The 18114-nt window shown below is 50.4% G+C and overlaps 1 protein-coding gene across 1 annotated transcript in view; it reads left to right on the top strand.

Moving 5' to 3' along the window:
• myom3 (myomesin 3) overlaps positions 1-18114 on the top strand; it is a 62543-nt gene that overhangs the window by 34815 nt on the left and 9614 nt on the right. The window contains exons 15-25 of the mRNA XM_035429167.1: positions 1885-2071; positions 3196-3370; positions 4366-4487; positions 6746-6933; positions 10366-10492; positions 12801-12982; positions 13130-13244; positions 13673-13820; positions 15476-15582; positions 16147-16191; positions 17718-17854. Coding sequence (XP_035285058.1) covers positions 1885-2071; positions 3196-3370; positions 4366-4487; positions 6746-6933; positions 10366-10492; positions 12801-12982; positions 13130-13244; positions 13673-13820; positions 15476-15582; positions 16147-16191; positions 17718-17854 — 1533 coding nt within the window. The remainder of the gene's footprint in view (positions 1-1884; positions 2072-3195; positions 3371-4365; positions 4488-6745; positions 6934-10365; positions 10493-12800; positions 12983-13129; positions 13245-13672; positions 13821-15475; positions 15583-16146; positions 16192-17717; positions 17855-18114) is intronic.

Here is an 18114-nt window from a genome sequence, read left to right as displayed (position 1 = left end):
GCCTAACGGCTAGCCCGCCAACGGCTGGCTGCCAACCACTAACAGACTGACTGCTAGCCCGCCAACGGCTGGCTGCCAACCACTAACAGACTGACTGCTAGCCCCGCTAACAGCTAATTGCTAACCACTAAAATGCAATGTGCTAGCCTGCTAACTGCTAACCGCTAAAAAGCAAACTGCTACCCTACTAACAGCTAACTGCTAACCACCAAAAAGCAAACTTCTAGTCCACTAACAGCTAATTGCTAACCAGTAAAAAGCTAACTGCTAGTCACTAACAGCCAACTGCTAACCGCTAATGGCTTACGGCTATCCACTAACTGCCAACCGCTAACAGCTAACTGTTAACTGCTAAGAGCCGGCTGTTTCATTTGGCAGCTCAAACTTTTGTGTAACTGCTTGTGTTATCTGTATTATTTTGTATCATTATTGATTTTGTTGTTTGTATTATTGTGTATTATCGCTGATTGTATTATCCTCTGGGATGACCTCTGGGATGACCTCTGCCTGTGTGGTTACCCCCATACTTAAAGGGGAAGCACAAACAGAGCAAAAGCACTGCACTTCATGCCATTAGACGTTAGAATGGGTGGCACATCCTGCTAACAGGCTTTTCTTAATGCCTAAGACCTGATTGGCTGTTTGAAAATGTTGCCATGACGTTACAGGCACACTGTTTAGGAAGGTTCCCAAGTTGAAGGCACCTCAGTTACATACTTTTAAAACTTTTTTTTATTACAATTAGCCGTTCTCTTCCCTGGTTTCAATTTATGAATTTTTAAAATTAGGCATTTTGGAGCTTCTCATTTCATAAATGAGGTGCCAGTTTCAATTTAAATTTACACCCTCCTCATACCAAAGAAGTAAATGTCCTGGACAATATAAGAACAGGAAAAGTAATTATTTTTACATTTTATGCCAGAGAATGAGAACCACCAAAGCAAAGACGCGACCTCCCCGGAATTTAAATAATGAGTCTGAGTGTTAAAAATAAAATAAAAACGCCACAGGAAATACATTTTTTTTTATTAGACTTTAATAAGTAGCAGTGTAATAAAACTGGTCACTCCATCAAGGACCTGAAATTGTGCAGCTCTTAAACTTCAGCACGCTGAAGAAGGAGAGAAAATGGCTATGTCGCTCCCAAGCTGTGGGCTACTTTTCTCTGTTTTTATGCCTTCCCTTTTTAAACTCTCCAGCTCCACTTAAATTTGAATTGATTAGTAACTGGAACAGGGGGAAGGTCATTTTATTTACTTTTGAAGGAAGGCAAGAGGAAGACAAAAATGAAAAAAGCTAGCGATGAAAGGGAGAGGAGATCAAAGAGAGAGAAAAGGAAAAAGTAAAGTTGATACACTCACTGCGTGTGTGCGTGTGTGCATGTGTGCGCGCGTGTTTGTGTGTGTATGTGTGTGTGTGCATGCATGTGTGTGTGTGTGTGTGTATATGTGTACGTGTGTGTGTGTGCGTGCGTGCGTGTGTGTGCGTGTGCGTGTGTGTGCGTGCGTGCGTGTGTGTGCGTGCGTGCGTGCGTGTGTGTTTGTGTGCGTGTGCGTGCGTGCGTGCGTGCGTGCGTGCGTACGTGCGTGTGTGTGTGTGTGTGTACGTGTGTGCGTGCGTGTGTGTGTGTGTGTGTGTGTGTGCGTGTGCGTACGTGCGTGTGCGTGCGTGCGTGTGTGTGTGCATGCGTGTGTGTGTGTGTGTGTGCGTGTGCGTGTGCGTGTGTGTGTGCGTGTGCGTGTGCGTGTGTGTGTGTGTGTGCGTGTGCGTGTGCGTGTGTGTGTGTGTGTGCGTGTGTGTGTGTGTGTGCGTGCGTGTGCATGCGTACGTGCGTGCGTGTGTGTGTGTGCGTGTGCGTGTGCGTGTGTGTGTGTGTGTCCTCAGTCCCGCGCTGGGAGGACCAGCTGGCAGATGGCCAGTCTGGATCAGACCATCAGCTCTCCCAGGTTTGCGGCGTTTGACCTGCAGAAGGGAGAGGCCTACGTCTTCCGTGTGCGCTCCGTCAACAAGTACGGAGTCAGCGACCCCTCCCTGCCCAGCCCCCCCATCTCACTCGCTGCTGCTCCCCGAGGTGAGCAACCCCCCCTTTCCCACACCCCCCCCACCCCCCCCCATCTCACTCACTGCTGCTCCCCGAGGTGAGCAACCCCCCCTTTCCCACACCCCCCCCACCCCCCCCATCTCACTCGCTGCTGCTCTCCGAGGTCAGCAACCCCCCCTTTCCCACACCCCCCCATCTCACTCAGTCCTGCACCCCGAGGTGAGCAACCCCCCCCCCCCCCCCCCCCCGCCCAGCCCCCCATCTCACTCAGTCCTGCACCCCAAAGTAAGCAGCCCCCCCTCTCTCCCACACCCGCATCTATCTCACTCACTGGAGGACCCCAAGGTGAGCCTGCTGACAATGTGGGGGGAGGGGGGGAGGGTATATCTGGAATAGAAGAGAATTCATTTGGGACATCCACAAAATGGGACTGAGTCGGGACGATTGGGTTGCGGATCGGGGGAGTGGGGTTCAAGTCAAAACTGTGGGTACATTCACTCTAATTCTCTAATTGTCAAGAACATTTGCTCCCCGGTGGTAAGGTGCTAAGGTCAAAAAACAGGACTGCCCCGATTTAATCTGGATGTCTGGTCATCCTTGGTGGTGGTGGGGGGGGGGGGGGGGCTTTATAATAAGTCGTTATGTTTAAATGAAAACTGGTAATAAAGGGTTTGACTTTAACATGAAATAACAGCAAGTATTTGAACAGATTAAGTTGCAATCGGTTTCCTCAAACGATCTGCGTTAACTGACCTCCTGGGTTTTATAGTGTGTGTTAAATGTCTACAAGGATATTAATTCAGAAATGAAAGAAAGAATGAATATTAAATTAATGAATAGATGAATTCATGAGTAGAATTACCCATTTGAAATCCTAGCTTCTGAGGGAATGTGTGTGTGTGTGTGGTTCTGCGTGTGGGTTGGCATAAGCATGGGTGAGCGTTTATGTGTGTATCCATAGTACATTTCATATATGCAACTTGTGTGTGACCTCTTTCCTTCTGCAAATGGTCAAACGTTGTAATAATCTGGTGTGTGTTTATAGGAATGTGTCTGTGTGCAGGTGTGTACAGGAGTGTTTAACAGCTCCTGTTTCTCCTCTGTCTATGTACAGGAGTGTTTAACAGCTCCTGTTTCTCCTCTGTCTGTGTCAGCACCTCCTGCCCCTCCCCAGGGGGTCTTGGCAATTCGGGACACGGACTCCTCTGTTCTGGTGAAGTGGAGGGAGGGAACGAGCAGCGAGGACGTCCTGGGATACTACCTGTACTACTGTCCGACCGGAACCAGCGACTGGAATACAGTCAACAACAAACCAACCACCAACACCAGGTAACACACCAGACCTACAGTCAACAACACACCAACCACCGACACCAGGTAACACACCTGAGCAACAGTCAACAACAAACCAACAACCAATACCAAGTAACACACCTGAGCTACAGTCAACAACAAACCAACCACCCGCACCAAGTAACACACCTGAGCAACAGTCAACAACAAACCAACCACCAGCACCAGGTAACACACCTGAGCAACAGTCAACAACAAACCAACCACCGACACCAGGTAACACACCTGAGCAACAGTCAACAACAAACCAACTACCGACACCAGGTAACACACCTGAGCTACAGTGAACAACAAACCAACAACCAATACCAGGTAACGCACCTGCACTACAGTCAACAACAAACCAACAACCAATACCAGGTAACGCACCTGCACTACAGTCAACAACAAACCAACCACCAACACCAGGTAACACACCTGAGCAACAGTCAACAACAAACCAACCACCAACACCAGGTAACACACCTGAGCAACAGTCAACAACAAACCAACCACCGACACCAGGTAACACACCTGAGCAACAGTCAACAACAAACCAACAACCAACACCAGGTAACACACCTGAGCTACAGTCAACAACAAACGAACCACCAACACCAGGTAACACACCTGAGCAACAGTCAACAACAAACCAACCACCGACACCAGGTAACACACCTGAGCAACAGGTAACAATGAACCAACAACCAACACCAGGTAACACACCTGAGCAACAGGTAACAATGAACCAACAACCAACACCAGGTAACACACCTGAGCAACAGTCAACAACACACCAACAACCAACACCAGGTAACACACCTGTTACGTGGGGTCCTGTTAAGGAATAGTCCCCCCCTGACTATTAAGGTGACGCCATCCAAAAATGTTTTTAGTGGTCAGGTCAAAGTGCAAAGTTTCACTCTCTCCCTCTCTTTCCCTCCCTCTCTCACGCTCTCTCTCTCTCACTCTCTCCCTCTGTTTCCCTCCAGCTTCACGGTCCATGGCCTGAGGAAGAATAAGGAGTATGTGTTCCGCGTGAAGGCGGTCAGCAGGGAGGGGAACAGCGAGTACTCTGAGCAATCGGCCCCCGTGCTGGTCAAAGCGGCCATCCGTGAGTACCCCCCCCCCCCCCCGGGTTTAGTGGCTCCTCTGACTATGGGTGGGAATGGGGGAGGGCAGGGGTCAGTTTAGATCAATCTTTCATCAGCAGCGCACGACCCCCTGAACCCCCAAAAACACACCCCCACCCCCTCACCCCCCCTCTAGGTCAGCTATCTAGGCTGACTCTCTGATTCTCCGCTCGCGTTTTGTTTGTTTGTTTTCTCCCCCCCCCCCCCGCTCTGTCCATCTCCTCCGAATTGTCTCTATGAATCGGAGAATCCCTGGGTAACGGCCTGCTTCATCATAGTAACAGCGATTAGGTACTGACGCCCTTGCTCTCGAGTGAGAGAGAGAGAGGGGGAGAGAGAGAGACAGAGACAGAGAGAGAGAGAGAGAGAGAGAGAGATAGACGGCGAAAGAGACGGAGAGAGAGAGAGAGAGAGAGAGAGAGAGAGCGGTGGCAGCTATAATTAATTGCTCAGGCTTGATTCACACGCACCGGCCCCAGGAATGAAAGTGATAAAAAGAGAGGGACTCGCTCTGCTCTGCACAGTTCAGCCAATCAGATGGCTCCATGAGGAGGAACGCTCTCCGACCTGCGACGCGGTGACATCAGCTCGGCGACGCCTTTAACACAGGTTATGTGTCGAGGGGTTGCCGTGACATCACGTGCACTGAATGAATTATATACCCCATGATCTGCTCCAATGGAGGACTTTTCATGACCCAAACCCCCTTCACAGAAAGAGTTGAGAAAAAACTAAATATCTCTTTCTGGACGTGAGTGTAGCATCGTGGACGGCTTTTTAAATAAATAACGAGATACTGAATCTTTCAGGAGCCGGGACCCTCAGTTCTGTGATTTCTTTCTTTTTTTTTTATTCAAGCGTCCTTGATCTTTATTTTATAAAACTCTGTTCCTTTAATGGCTTCGCTGATGGCTTGTTTTTAAGGGGGGGCGCCAAACTCGTCCCGCACTTTAAACATGCGCTCGGCTAAACACCGCTTTGGTATCAGTGAACATCTTTACCAGGGGAAAACAACATGAAATTAATCAGCACGGTCACAGTAACGATGAAGGATTGGTCTTATATAGCGCCTTTCATGACTTTAAAGTGCTTCACAGAGGAGGGGGGGAAATTTATCAGGCCTACTATACTATGTGTAGCTCCCCACCTGGGTGAAGCGCGGCAGCCATTTTGTGCCAGAACGCTCACCACACATTAGCGTATACAGAGAGGGAGGAAGCTGTTGAGCCCATTAAAATGGGGGGATCATCGGCTGGGCGGGATGAGAAAGCCAGTTTGGGAGTTTTGTTGGAACGCCAGGGAGCCCCTTGTTCTCTTCACCGAAAGTGAAAATGAGTCGGGACCTCAGTATAATGCTTCGTTCAAGAGGCCCATCTCCGGCAGCGATGGGGGCAGGTTTTAAAAACCCGTAGCACTGATTTATTGGCGACGGTTTCCGTGGCAACGGTTATGGGATGTATGGAAGGCTCATAACTCGGAGGTCACGGGGTCGATTCTCAGGTGGGGACCGCATTTATTATTAGGCACGAAAAAAAAATAAGCCACTTCAGTGGCGGTGATCATCATCATCATCAGCGAGAATATCCCTCTGAAATAAAAGGGTGAGCTGCGGACGCTAATGTAGGCCCTAATGGCGTCTACTAAACGAGAGCAATCATCGTCGTGGTAATGACAGAGACATTACCGGGACAGTGACACTCTTTTAGCACGGCAATAACGGAACGGCGCGTTGTCTAACAGGCAGTTTTTTTTCTGGATCTGTCACCGCGGGAAGACGAGCGATCGAGCCGGTCGCATCGTTGCTAACGCCGCGGCGGCGTTGCCTAGGCCTACGGTCGCCCCGCGGCACGCCTGACACGTTCCTCATCGCGTCGTGTGACATCACCCGCCATCGCCCACAACACCATCATCATCCTCCACATCCTTTCATTGCGCTATCCATATCGTTTATTTATTATCGCCGCCACGGTGACCAGAGAAGCGAGGACAAGCGCCCTCTTTCCCCGTTCTGATGCGACTCTCTCTCTCTCTCCCTCTCACTCTCTCTCTCTCTCTCTCTCCCTCTCACTCTCTCTCTCTCTCTCTCTCTCTCCCTCTCCCTCTCTCTCCCTCTCCCTCTCTCTCTCTAACTCTTTCTCTCTCCCTCTCTCATTCTCTCTCCTCCCCCCCGCCGCTCTCTCTCTCTCTCTCTCTCTCTGTATCTCTCTCCCTCTCCCTCCCCCCCCCCCCCCCGCCCCAGGCGTCCCGTCCGCCCCCTCCTGCGTGGCCCTGCTGAACTGCACCGGCTCTGAGATGGTGATTGGCTGGAAGGCGCCGGCGAGCAGCGGCGGGGACGGCGTGAGGGGGTACTTCCTGGATCAGATGGACGCGGCGCTCCAGCTGTGGCACGAGGTCAACGCCACGCCCGTCACAGAGCGGATCTATAAGGTGCGGCGCCAGGGCGCGCGAGTTTCCCGTCCCAAAAGCTCACGCGACCGCGAGCGATGTCGCCGTTACCGGCCGCATCCCGCTACCCTCTGAGGGTGTTGCTTCTGTCTGACAATAAACGCACCTTGAAAATCGAAGAAACGTTTCGGGTTTGAACTTCCAATCGGTTATGGATTTTAAAGTGGGAAAATAATTTCCCCCAAGCTGCCTGAAAATGTATTTAATGTTGTGAAAACAGGCCTATCAAGGTAACATTTAATCAATTTTTTTTTTTAAATGTCCCAAGCATGTTGCACACACATCCCTGGAGGATCGGTCTGTTTTCCAGATAAAATGAAAATGAATGGCCACTCAAAGAGGAAAAATAAACAAAGAAATAAATTGACCAGACAATAAGTACGCGATTCTGGTGATTCGTTTTTTTTTTTTTTTTTTTTTGCTGAAATGACAAAATTGAATAATATCCAAAGGCAGTTTCTTCAACATTCATCTTACCATTCTAGGAATGTTCTTAGATCTGAATTTATTATCTGGGAAAACCTTTGCTGTTCTGGGAGTACGGTCATTTATTTACTCATGTGAGGACCAGAGCACAGTTTCAGTCTTATTTCTGTATTTATTGTTTCCAGTGTGAGAGGATGTCTCAGACGATTTCACATTAAATACTTATGATTGCTGGTTAATTCGGGTTAACAGTGCCCTCTGTTGGAAGATGATAGTACTAGAGGTGTTACTATTATTTTTTCAGTTTCTTCACAATCAATACCTTCCTCAACTCAAAATTGGCTGACTTATTTTTTTTTTTCATTTTTTAAAACTTATTTATTCATTTATTTATTTATTTTGCTGTTACTGAGTAACCCGTCCTGGGGATCACTCAACTTAAAGTACATAAATGACAGTGTATTGATCATTCTAAACATATTGTCCTGATCGCTTTTGTGCCAGACACCACGAAGCCATCTCTCCCCACCCCCCCCCCCCCCCCCCCCCCCCACCTGCAACCTTAGCATCCTGTTTAGCAGTCAGGAGATGTCCGACCCATCCCAGCTCATTAGAGACCGACTGCACTGTGAGCCCGCAGGATTTGTATTTGCCCCTTATTGAAATTCATTTCCCTCTCTTGGCTCCCCGTAGACGACGGGTTTTCATTTAAGGAACGTCTTGGCGCCATCTGGTGGCCAAATACCGGCATAGCGCCTGCCTGGCTAGTAGTAGCTGCTGGCCAAGACTCTCTGCAGGAATGATTTGCTGGCAGAGTGAATGTTGATTTTTATCAGAACGCATTTAAAGCGTGTAAGAACAACAGCGAGTGATTAATCTATGCTTGTGTATTTGCCCAGCAAGCATTCTATTATGTCTCTCAATCACCTTAAGAAGCGACAGACGGAGCCGAGCTCCTTCGGCTATCGTTCGCTGACAGACGCTGTCGCTCTCCTCGGTCATTTGGGTTTATATTACCTCGGGGCCCGTCACGGAAGAAAAGCTTCAGACCCCAACAAAAGGCTAAGTGGCCCAGGGTAATCAGATAAATGTGATTACCCGTCGACTGAACACCTCGCTGTAGAAGGCCGCTCGGTGATAAGCGACAGATAGCTTAATCTCAGTAAACACGCCGGAACGCGGGCTTTTTTTTTTTTTGACGTGATGTCTTAATGAATACCTCCTGCCACCCAGGAAAGCTGATCCCTGATGAGCCCCCTGGGGGACGTTCAGCGGTTTTTTTAAGAAGGTCGTTGTGCAAACCAACACCGTTATGCATTCACAGAGCGCCTCGGGGCAGGGAGAGCTGGTCTAGGGATCAGGTTTACTCCGATCATATCATAACCCTGTCTTTAGTGAGCTAACAGACCACACTGATCCCAAATCAGCTAACAGACAAAACTGATCCCAAATCAGCTAACAGACAAAACTGATCCCAAATCAGCTAACAGACAATCAGCTAACAGACAAAACTGATCCCAAATCAGCTAACAGACAAAACTGATCCCAGACCCAAGCCTATGTACATGAAGCGGTTTAGAGTGGCAGTGCTAATCTGGGTTTCTCCTTTTCTGTTGTCGTGTCCATTCATCCATCCATTATCCATTCCCTGCTTATCCTATCCTTAGCATATCCCAGCATGCATTTGGCGAGAGGCAGGAATACACCATGGGACAGGCCGCCAGTCTATCCCAGCAGGCCATCTATTGTTTTAATTGATGTTTATTTATTTATTTATTTGTTATTTTTTGTAATCTTTTAAACAAATGTTTTTAATTGATTTGAAACTAGTCTTTTAACTATTTGCTTTTTGGTCACGGTTTTACCTGGTGTTCTTCTTGTTGTTCTTTTTGTGGTAATGGGGCAGCATTATAAATGAGGGACTTTCTTCTCTGAGGCCTTAATAAAGCATTGATGAGACCTGAGACCTGACAGAATAAAAGATTTAAGTGTTTATATGTGTATTCTCTGATGTGTTACAAGTATCTCGGCTGACAAAAAAAACAATTTGCAGTGAAAATACTTTTAAAAATCTCATTTATTCTGTTTTTATTGAATGTCCCTTCGCAGTGCAGGTTTCAGCACTGCAGGATGTGAGGGCTCTTCAGGTCAAGAGCAGAGATTCACGTCCCTTACAGGGGACAACAAAAAAAAAAAAAGAATTGGCGGGTCTTAGGGGGATATCCTGAGCTAATCCATTACGTTTAGCTCCACACATTCACTCAGCGGCCTGCTCTTATCTGCCTCCGGGGCCCGGAGGAATAGCGCGCTCTTAATGTGAAACACGCTGCCGCGGGAGGAGACTGGCACTTCCTTAATGGGGCTGTCCAAATAATGGCCGGGATTCAATCAACGTTTGTCCTTGACTTTGACTAACAATTTAAAACAAGGTTTTCTTCTCTCTTTTTTTTTTGTGTTCTTCACAAACACACCGCATCACTGAAACTAACTCTCTAAACGGAGTTTGTGAAGATATATTTTATTGCTGTGGACAGCCATTGATTGAATACAGGCAACCGTTCACTCTTTTTGATTGAATGCATCCTCTTGGTTTATTGAATGCAGGCAAATCTCTTTGTTGATTGAATACAGGCTAATCTCACTGTCAGATGAGCAGCAGCTTCAGCAGGGAGAGATCAGTCTCTCGGCAGATCTCCCTGCTCCCCTTGTAGCACCAGCCAGCTCATCTCAGCTTGTTGCTGTTATTGTTTCTGATGTACGCATTGTTATTAACCCTTTGAAGAGCTGAAGTTATTTCTGGAATGGTTTCTTTCTCCAAAATTCTGTGTCAGTGTTCTAGAACTCCATTGCTTTCAGTCTCCAGCAGTGATTGTGACATCAGCATCAGAATGTTCACGGTTAAGAACATTCTAATCGCGTGATCTGCGATCTCGCACCTTGACGCGTGTGTTCAGCCCATCCGTGATGCATGTCTTTCCCCGCTTCCAGGTCAGCGGCCTGCTGGAGGGGCATTATTACCAGTTCAGAGCTCTCGCCGCTAACATTGTCGGCGTTGGCAAGCCCTCCGAGCCCAGCCAGCCCTTCCTGTGCAAGGAGTGGACCATGCCCGAGCCCGGTGAGACTGCTGCTCCCCAACCACTGCTCCCTGACCACTGCTCTCTACCCACTGCTCCCTAACCACTGCTCTCTACCCACTGCTCCCTAACCACTGCTCTCTAACCACCGCTCCCTAACCTCCGCTCTCTACCCACTGCTCCCTAACCACTGCTCTCTAACCACTGCTCCCTAACGTCTTCTCTCTACCCACTGCTCCCTAACCACTGCTCCCTAATCTCTGCTCCCTGACCACTGCTCCCTAATCTCTGCCTGAGGCATTCTCCCATGCGCACATATACACAGACTCATACACAGATATGACCCTACATACATATACACACAGCCAAGCCCTACGGTGGCCCTGAGGGTCAAAACACAACGTCATTTCAGAAAACACAACATTTCACAAAATACAACAACATTTCAAAAAACACAACAACATTTCACAAAAAAGACATTTCGTTGTGTTTTGTGAAATGTTGTTGTGTTTTGTGAAATGTTGTTGTGTTTTGTGAAATGTTGTTGTCCTTTCTGATATGTCATTGTGTTTTGACCCTCAGGGCCACCGTAAAGCACACACAAACACACATACACAGATATGTCCCTACATACTGTACATATACAGACGAACAAGCAAACATACACAAATGTTCATACATACATATAAGAACACACACAAAAATATGTACAGATATGCTCATAGATACACATATGAGCCCACACAAACACGCATATGCAGATATGTTCTTACATGCATGTAGGCTGCACACACAAACACACGTTTGATTGTTTGTTTGTTTTAACAGCAGCTTGACAAATACCTGGTTAATCGCCTCCAGAGAATTTAACCCATAACGTCCCGGGCGCAGCTAAGTCAGACGGCAGTTCAGCCTCAGCGAATGGGATGTAGCGCCGCGGCATTGGGACCGCAATCCTCCGCCCAGTTCGGCCAGTGTGAATACGCAGGAGTTCAAACGTAACGGTCTCTCGCCGAGAGGCACCTGGCGCCGGGTCACTCCTGATGGGATGTAGCGCCTCCGCATTGGGACTGCAATGCTCCACCCAGTTCGGCCAGTGTAAATACCAGAGGTGAATGCGCAGGAGTTTAAACGTGACGGTCTCTCGCTGAGTTACCTGGCACCGGGTCACTCCTGACGGGATATTAACATTACGAATATAGAGAGGGCTTGCGTCGGCTCACGCGCCATTACTTCCCTAGCCCCGGCTGCTATCCGCGTCGTTAATAATTAAAATGTGACAGAAGATCGTTAAGGAAATTAACTAGCTTCGGCTCGCGCCGAGGAGCACTCTAAATTAAGGGGGTGGGGGGAGGGGGGTGGAATCGTTTCATCATTTCTGTCTTGTTTATTATTGTCTGTTCGTGCCTTTGTCGCGGACCCCCGGTTCTGTCACCGCTAACTTTTCGATTAGTAAGGCTGCACTGAACGCGAGACAGACGGGCAAAGGATCAATACTCGCTACGCCACGCCAGTCCCTGAGCCGAATCACCCCAGCCGATAATAAGGCGACCGTCACTTGGCGGGAACCGCGGATTGATGGAGGCATTGAACGTGCTGCAGGGAAAGGTGGGTGGCGGGTGGGGGGGTTAGAGGATTTTGGGGTGGGGTCATTTGGACGCAGCTGCTCAGCAAAATGATTCTACTGATGCGGAAACACAGATACTCTGAGCTTTCCCTGCTACATTCTTGGTAGAGACCCTCAAGTCAAAGGAGCCTACTTCAACCTCCCGCCCGTCCACCCCCCCCCCCCCCCCCCCCCCACAACACACACGCAAGAACTTTAGTGTGGAACCCAGGGAAACACAAAGGTGAGAGCCTTCAAGCTTACTCATCGTTTCTACCTTAGTCATCATTCTCGTTGCAGATCTCCTTGGTTACGTAGCGCTGTGATCTTCTCTTTGCTAACCAGCGCTAAGCCACGCAGAGCCGCAGCCTTAATTCCTCCGTCTCCAGGTTGCGGTCACTGGCCGGGGCGACGGCGCATTAAATTCCCGCGGCGTTTCTGTCCGCGTCGTGGCCAGACGCTGCCCTGGGGCTTCATTAAAGCTGCATTAATGACCAGTGACCGGTGGGTTCAAAAACCTCCCAGCTCAGCGGGTCAGTTTAAAAAACTGCCTGGTCGGTCATTTTAAATATAATGAAGCAAGTCCATAAGGAGTTGATGGAAAGTTGATGGAAAAATTGATTGAATTCAGGGGTTGGCATCATCTAGTGTAGGAGCATTAGCAATGTTAGCGGAATGCTAATATCCTCTCCCACTGGTTACCCTCCCCCCCTACCACTGCCCCCCCCCCCCCCCCCCCCCAGGCTGTCCCTATGACCTGGAATTCCGAGATGTCCGTGAGAACTCGCTGGTCCTTCTGTGGGAGGGGCCTCTGTATGAGGGGCGGAGTCCCGTCACAGGTTACCTGGTGGAGATCATCGAAGAGGGCGAGGAGGAGGGATGGATCACACTGACCCCGGAGCCAATCACCGACACTAACCTGAAGGTGCCTGACCGTCTGATTGGTGGATGCAGATTTACAGATGCTTGATTGTGACATCATAGTTGCTTTCGTAGTGCCTTTAGCTTCGGGGATAGATGACTGACAGGTGATTGTTTTTTGGGGGTTTTTTTTTTTTGTATTCCCTGACAGGTGTCTAGCCTGACGGCAGGTAAAACATATCGTCTGCGTGTGTTGGCCGTGAACGATGCAGGTGTGGGCATGCCCTCCCTGCCCACTGAGCCTGTCAGAGCCCAGAGGAAACCAGGTGAGTCCAGAGAATGCTTCTCATTTATCACTGGGATTGTGATAAACACTCTGTGTCCATTCTCTGTCATTTAGGAGATGAGAGCTCATTTATATATCGAGGAGCTATTTTGTTTACTTCAGCAAATATTCTTTCGTTCCAGCCGAGCGTATGTCTGTTCTGGAATGACAGCAGACCTGGGTCATATACATATTTCACAAACTTTTAAGTCTTTAGATGCTGGTAAATATCTTTAACACTCCCATCAAATCCTGAGAATCAGCTAAACACATTACTGAAGGTTTAAACTAAAGGTAAAACTAAAGGTGTCTAAAGGTTTATAGTATTTAACAATGCTCTCTGTTTATGGAGTGCCTTAAACAGTGAGCAGATCAAAGTGGAATGAAGAATTCGGTCTGAGCGACACGCCGTGTTTGTCCGTCCTCCAGGGACGAAGGACATCGAGCTCGGCGTCGACGACGACGGCTTCATATTCCTGGCTTTCGAATCGCAGGAGGGCGACGAGTTCTCCTGGGCGAAGAATTACAAGGACGCCATCGATGCGGGAAGGGCCACTGTGGAGAACAAGGATAACAGGTGAGAGAGAGAGAGGGGGGAGGGGGAGAGGGAGAGAGAGAGACAGACAGAGAGAGAGAGATGGTAGGAAAGAGGGGGAGGTGAGAAAGACATGGGAGAGAGGAGAGAGAGGAGGCGAGGTTGCTAGAGAGAGAATTCAAAAGCAACAGGTTTTTGAATTAGCAGGAGTGTGTGAACTCAGATGACAGTGTATTAATAGATCTGCATCGCATTAATATTCATGGAATTTTAATATTGATGGCTCTACTTTGAATGGCGGGTGCTGTATATGAATAGGTTCTTAGGTTTTTTCCACAATACATTACACAGGTACAATCCTTCTCTATCCATACACCTTTCTCTGGCTGATAACTTTCACGGTCACACCACCACCCCCCCCCCTCACACACACACCCCCTCAGCTACTCCCAGTCAGCTCACAGTCCCACTCTGGCTGTAGAGCGGGGGTATCCGGTCTTACCTGAGCAAGTGACTGACTCTTAGAGCGGACGTGTCCGGTCCTACCTGAGCAGGTGACTGACCCACCTCCCACTCTGGCCGTAGAGCGGGGGTGTCCGGTCGTACCTGAGCAGGTGGCTGACTCGTAGAGCGGGAGTGTCCGGTTGTACCTGAGCAGGTGACTGACTCTTAGAGCGGGGGTGTCCGGTCCTACCTGAGCAGGTGACTGACTCTTAGAGCAGGCGTGTCCGGTCCTACCTGAGCAGGTGACTGACTCTTAGAGCGGGCGTGTCCGGTCCTACCTGAGCAGGTGACTGACTCGTAGAGCGGGGGTGTCCGGTCGTACCTGAGCAGGTGGCTGACTCGTAGAGCGGGAGTGTCCGGTTGTACCTGAGCAGGTGACTGACTCTTAGAGCGGGGGTGTCCGGTCCTACCTGAGCAGGTGACTGACTCTTAGAGCGGGCGTGTCCGGTCCTACCTGAGCAGGTGACTGACTCTTAGAGCGGGCGTGTCCGGTCCTACCTGAGCAGGTGACTGACTCGTAGAGCGGGGGTGTCCGGTCGTACCTGAGCAGGTGACTGACTCTTAGAGCGGGGGTGTCCGGTCCTACCTGAGCAGGTGACTGACTCTTAGAGCGGGCGTGTCCGGTCCTACCTGAGCAGGTGACTGACTCGTAGAGCGGGCGTGTCCGGTCTTACCTGAGCAGGTGACTGACTCTTAGAGCGGGCGTATCCAGTCGTACCTGAGCAGGTGGCTGACTCGTAGAGCGGGCGTGTCCGGTCCTACCTGAGCAGGTGACTGACTCTTAGAGCGGGGGTGTCCGGTCCTACCTGAGCAGGTGACTGACTCTTAGAGCGGGCGTGTCCGGTCCTACCTGAGCAGGTGACTGACTCGTAGAGCGGGCGTGTCCGGTCTTACCTGAGCAGGTGACTGACTCTTAGAGCGGGCGTATCCAGTCGTACCTGAGCAGGTGACTGACTCGTAGAGCGGGCGTGTCCGGTCCTACCTGAGCAGGTGACTGACTCTTAGAGCGGGCGTGTCCGGTCCTACCTGAGCAGGTGACTGACTCGTAGAGCGGGCGTGTCCGGTCTTACCTGAGCAGGTGACTGACTCTTAGAGCGGGCGTATCCAGTCGTACCTGAGCAGGTGACTGACTCGTAGAGCGGGCGTGTCCAGTCCTACCTGAGCAGGTGTCTGACTCACCTGTTCCTCCGCAGGTCGACCCTCACCTTCAGCAGCGCGTCTGAGGAGGACCTGGGTCTGTACACCGCGGCCGTCACGGACTGCCCCCAGGCCTCCGCCAGCTACGATTTCACCGCTGAGGGTAAGCCCCCCCCCCCGCACCCCCGCACCCCCGCACCCCTGTACCCGCCCCCGCATCCCTGTGCCCGCCCCCGCACCCCTGTGCCCGCCCCCGCATCCCTGTGCCCGCCCCCGCATCCCTGTGCCTGCCCCCGCAACCCTGTGCCCGCCCCCGCACCCCTGTGCCTGCCCCCGCAACCCTGTGCCCGCCCCCGCACCCCTGTGCCCGCCCCCGTATCCCTGTACCCACCCCCGCACCCCTGTCCCCGCCCCCGCACCCCTGTTCCCCCCCCGCACCCCTGTACCCGCCCTCGCACCCCTGTTCCCCCCCTGTTCTTAAAGTACACTGCTGCAAAGTATATTTATCATGATGCATATGTATGTACAATATATTACAATGTACTGTGGTATGTTCCATTTCAGTAAGAGTGAACTCGCAATAAAGAAAAAAAGTAAAGAATTCAGGACGCTGTTTGGCGGCCCGTGTTCTGGTCCGGCCCACGCTGTGAGCAGACGCCTCAGGCGCAGTCAGAGCTCACCTCACCTGTCTCCGTCCTCACCTGTCTCCCCTCTTCTTCCAATCCAGATCTGGAGAGGATGCTGGAGCTCAGCTGGGACGTCCGCAACCCATGTGAGTCTGTCCAACTGTTTATCTGTCTGTCTGTCTGTCTGTCTGCCTGCCTGCCTGTCTGTCTGTCTGTCTGTCTATCTGTACATCTCTGTCTGTCTGTCTGTCTGTCTGTCTGTCTGTCTGTCTGTCTGTCTGTCTGTCTGCCTGCCTGCCTGTCTGTCTGTCTATCTGTACATCTCTGTCTGTCTGTCTGTCTGTCTGCCTGTCTATCTGTACATCTCTGTCTGTCTGTCTGCCTGTTTATCTGTATATCTCTGTCTGTCTGTCAGTCTGTCTGACTGTCTATCTGTCTATCTGTTTGCCTGTCTGTCTGCTTATGTCTCTCTGTCTGTCTATCCGGCAAGCACAGAATTTGTTGAGTGGGGGAGTTTTTTTGGGGTGAGGGGAGTGCACTTATGGGAAACGAATTAAGAACATTGCACAGGAATTCAAGCTCGGTTTTATGTCCTTTTTTACCCAGTATTTTGAGTTTATGCCACATAAGCATCCGCTCAACCCTCACGTTCCAGCATTAGCCTGAGTTACATTCTCCCATAGCGAGGATCTAAGAGACGGAATAAAATAAAGAGTTAGTTTGAATTATTTGCTCAAACGTAAGGATGCAGCTCTTTGTTTAATGTGGTGAGAGAGACTCTGCTGTGCAGTTAGGATGAGGCGTGGCCTGGAATAAAACACCCCCCACCCCCTACCCTCCCCCCCCCCCCCCCGCGTGCAGACGGTTCCGTTTACAGTGAGCGAGGGGGGCAATTAAAGCACATAAAATGCCCAGCCACAGATGGAGCGGTTCCCATTTGCATGTTCACAAACCTCCCTCAGTTCTGAGTGCTCATCTGAAGAACAGTGTTGCGAAAACTGCTGATTTTTCCGAGACGGATAAAAAAATCGCGGATGAAGGAAATCCTCATTTACCACTCTCCCGGGATAGACGGAGGTCTCTAGTGATCCCTCAGTACTGATCCACGGATCAAACGGAACAACACCACCCCCCGGCCGCCCCGCCCCCCCCCCTTCCCTCCCCGCGAGAGCTGCTATCTACAGAACGTATCACAAGGCAGAGTCGGACCTAATCACAGAGCCAGACATCAGCAATCAGAACAGCAGGTCTAGTGGTATGTCGTTTATAGAGAGATAGGGCTACAAACTTAGCATGGTAATAGATAGATAGATAGACAGATAGCTTGCCCAGTGCATGCTGGGATAGGCTCTAGCTCCCGTGATAGGTAAGTCGATAGACAGATGGAGTGTCCTTCATAATGTTTGGGACAAAAACATATTTTTTCTTGATTTGGCTCTGTACTCCATAATTTTAGATTTGCAGTCAAACAATTCACGTGTGGTTAAGACATGTGGGCTGTGTATAAAAGGGCCTTCATTTCTACGTGGTGAAACCAAAATGTATAAAGATCCTCGGCTGAGAATCTGCAGGTTAGGCAGCATTGCATTTTCCTCCAGGAAGTGGATGTTTTTGAGACGGTGACCCCCTGACTCTGCGCTCTCCCCCTCTCCCCGTCCCGTGTCTCCCTCAGTGATCGCCCTGGTCTCTCCCTGGACGGTGGAGGTGCTGGAGACGGGCGCGGTCCGCTTCTGGATGCGGACGGTGCCCCTGAGCCGGGACGCGGAGCTGCACCTCATCTTCAACGACAGGGAGATCAGCAGCACCCCGGTAAAGGAGCAGCTCCCCGTTTCCTCATCGTTTATTCATGTCTGGAACAGGCTTCCCTGGGAGCGGTCCGCACGGTGGAGTCCTATGGGAAAACACAGCGCAGCGCAGCACAGCACAGCGCAGCAGAGCGCAGCAGAGCACAGCACAGCAGAGCACAGAGCAGCACAGCACAGCACAGCAGAGCGCAGCGCAGCGCAGCACAGCACAGTGCAGCGCGACAGAGCCAGTGTGTGGTTAAATATACATGTGCACCTGGCTAT

Source organism: Anguilla anguilla, chromosome 1 (assembly GCF_013347855.1).
Source record: "Anguilla anguilla isolate fAngAng1 chromosome 1, fAngAng1.pri, whole genome shotgun sequence".
Lineage (NCBI taxonomy): Eukaryota > Metazoa > Chordata > Actinopteri > Anguilliformes > Anguillidae > Anguilla > Anguilla anguilla.
This window is presented reverse-complemented; position numbering and strand designations above follow the sequence as displayed.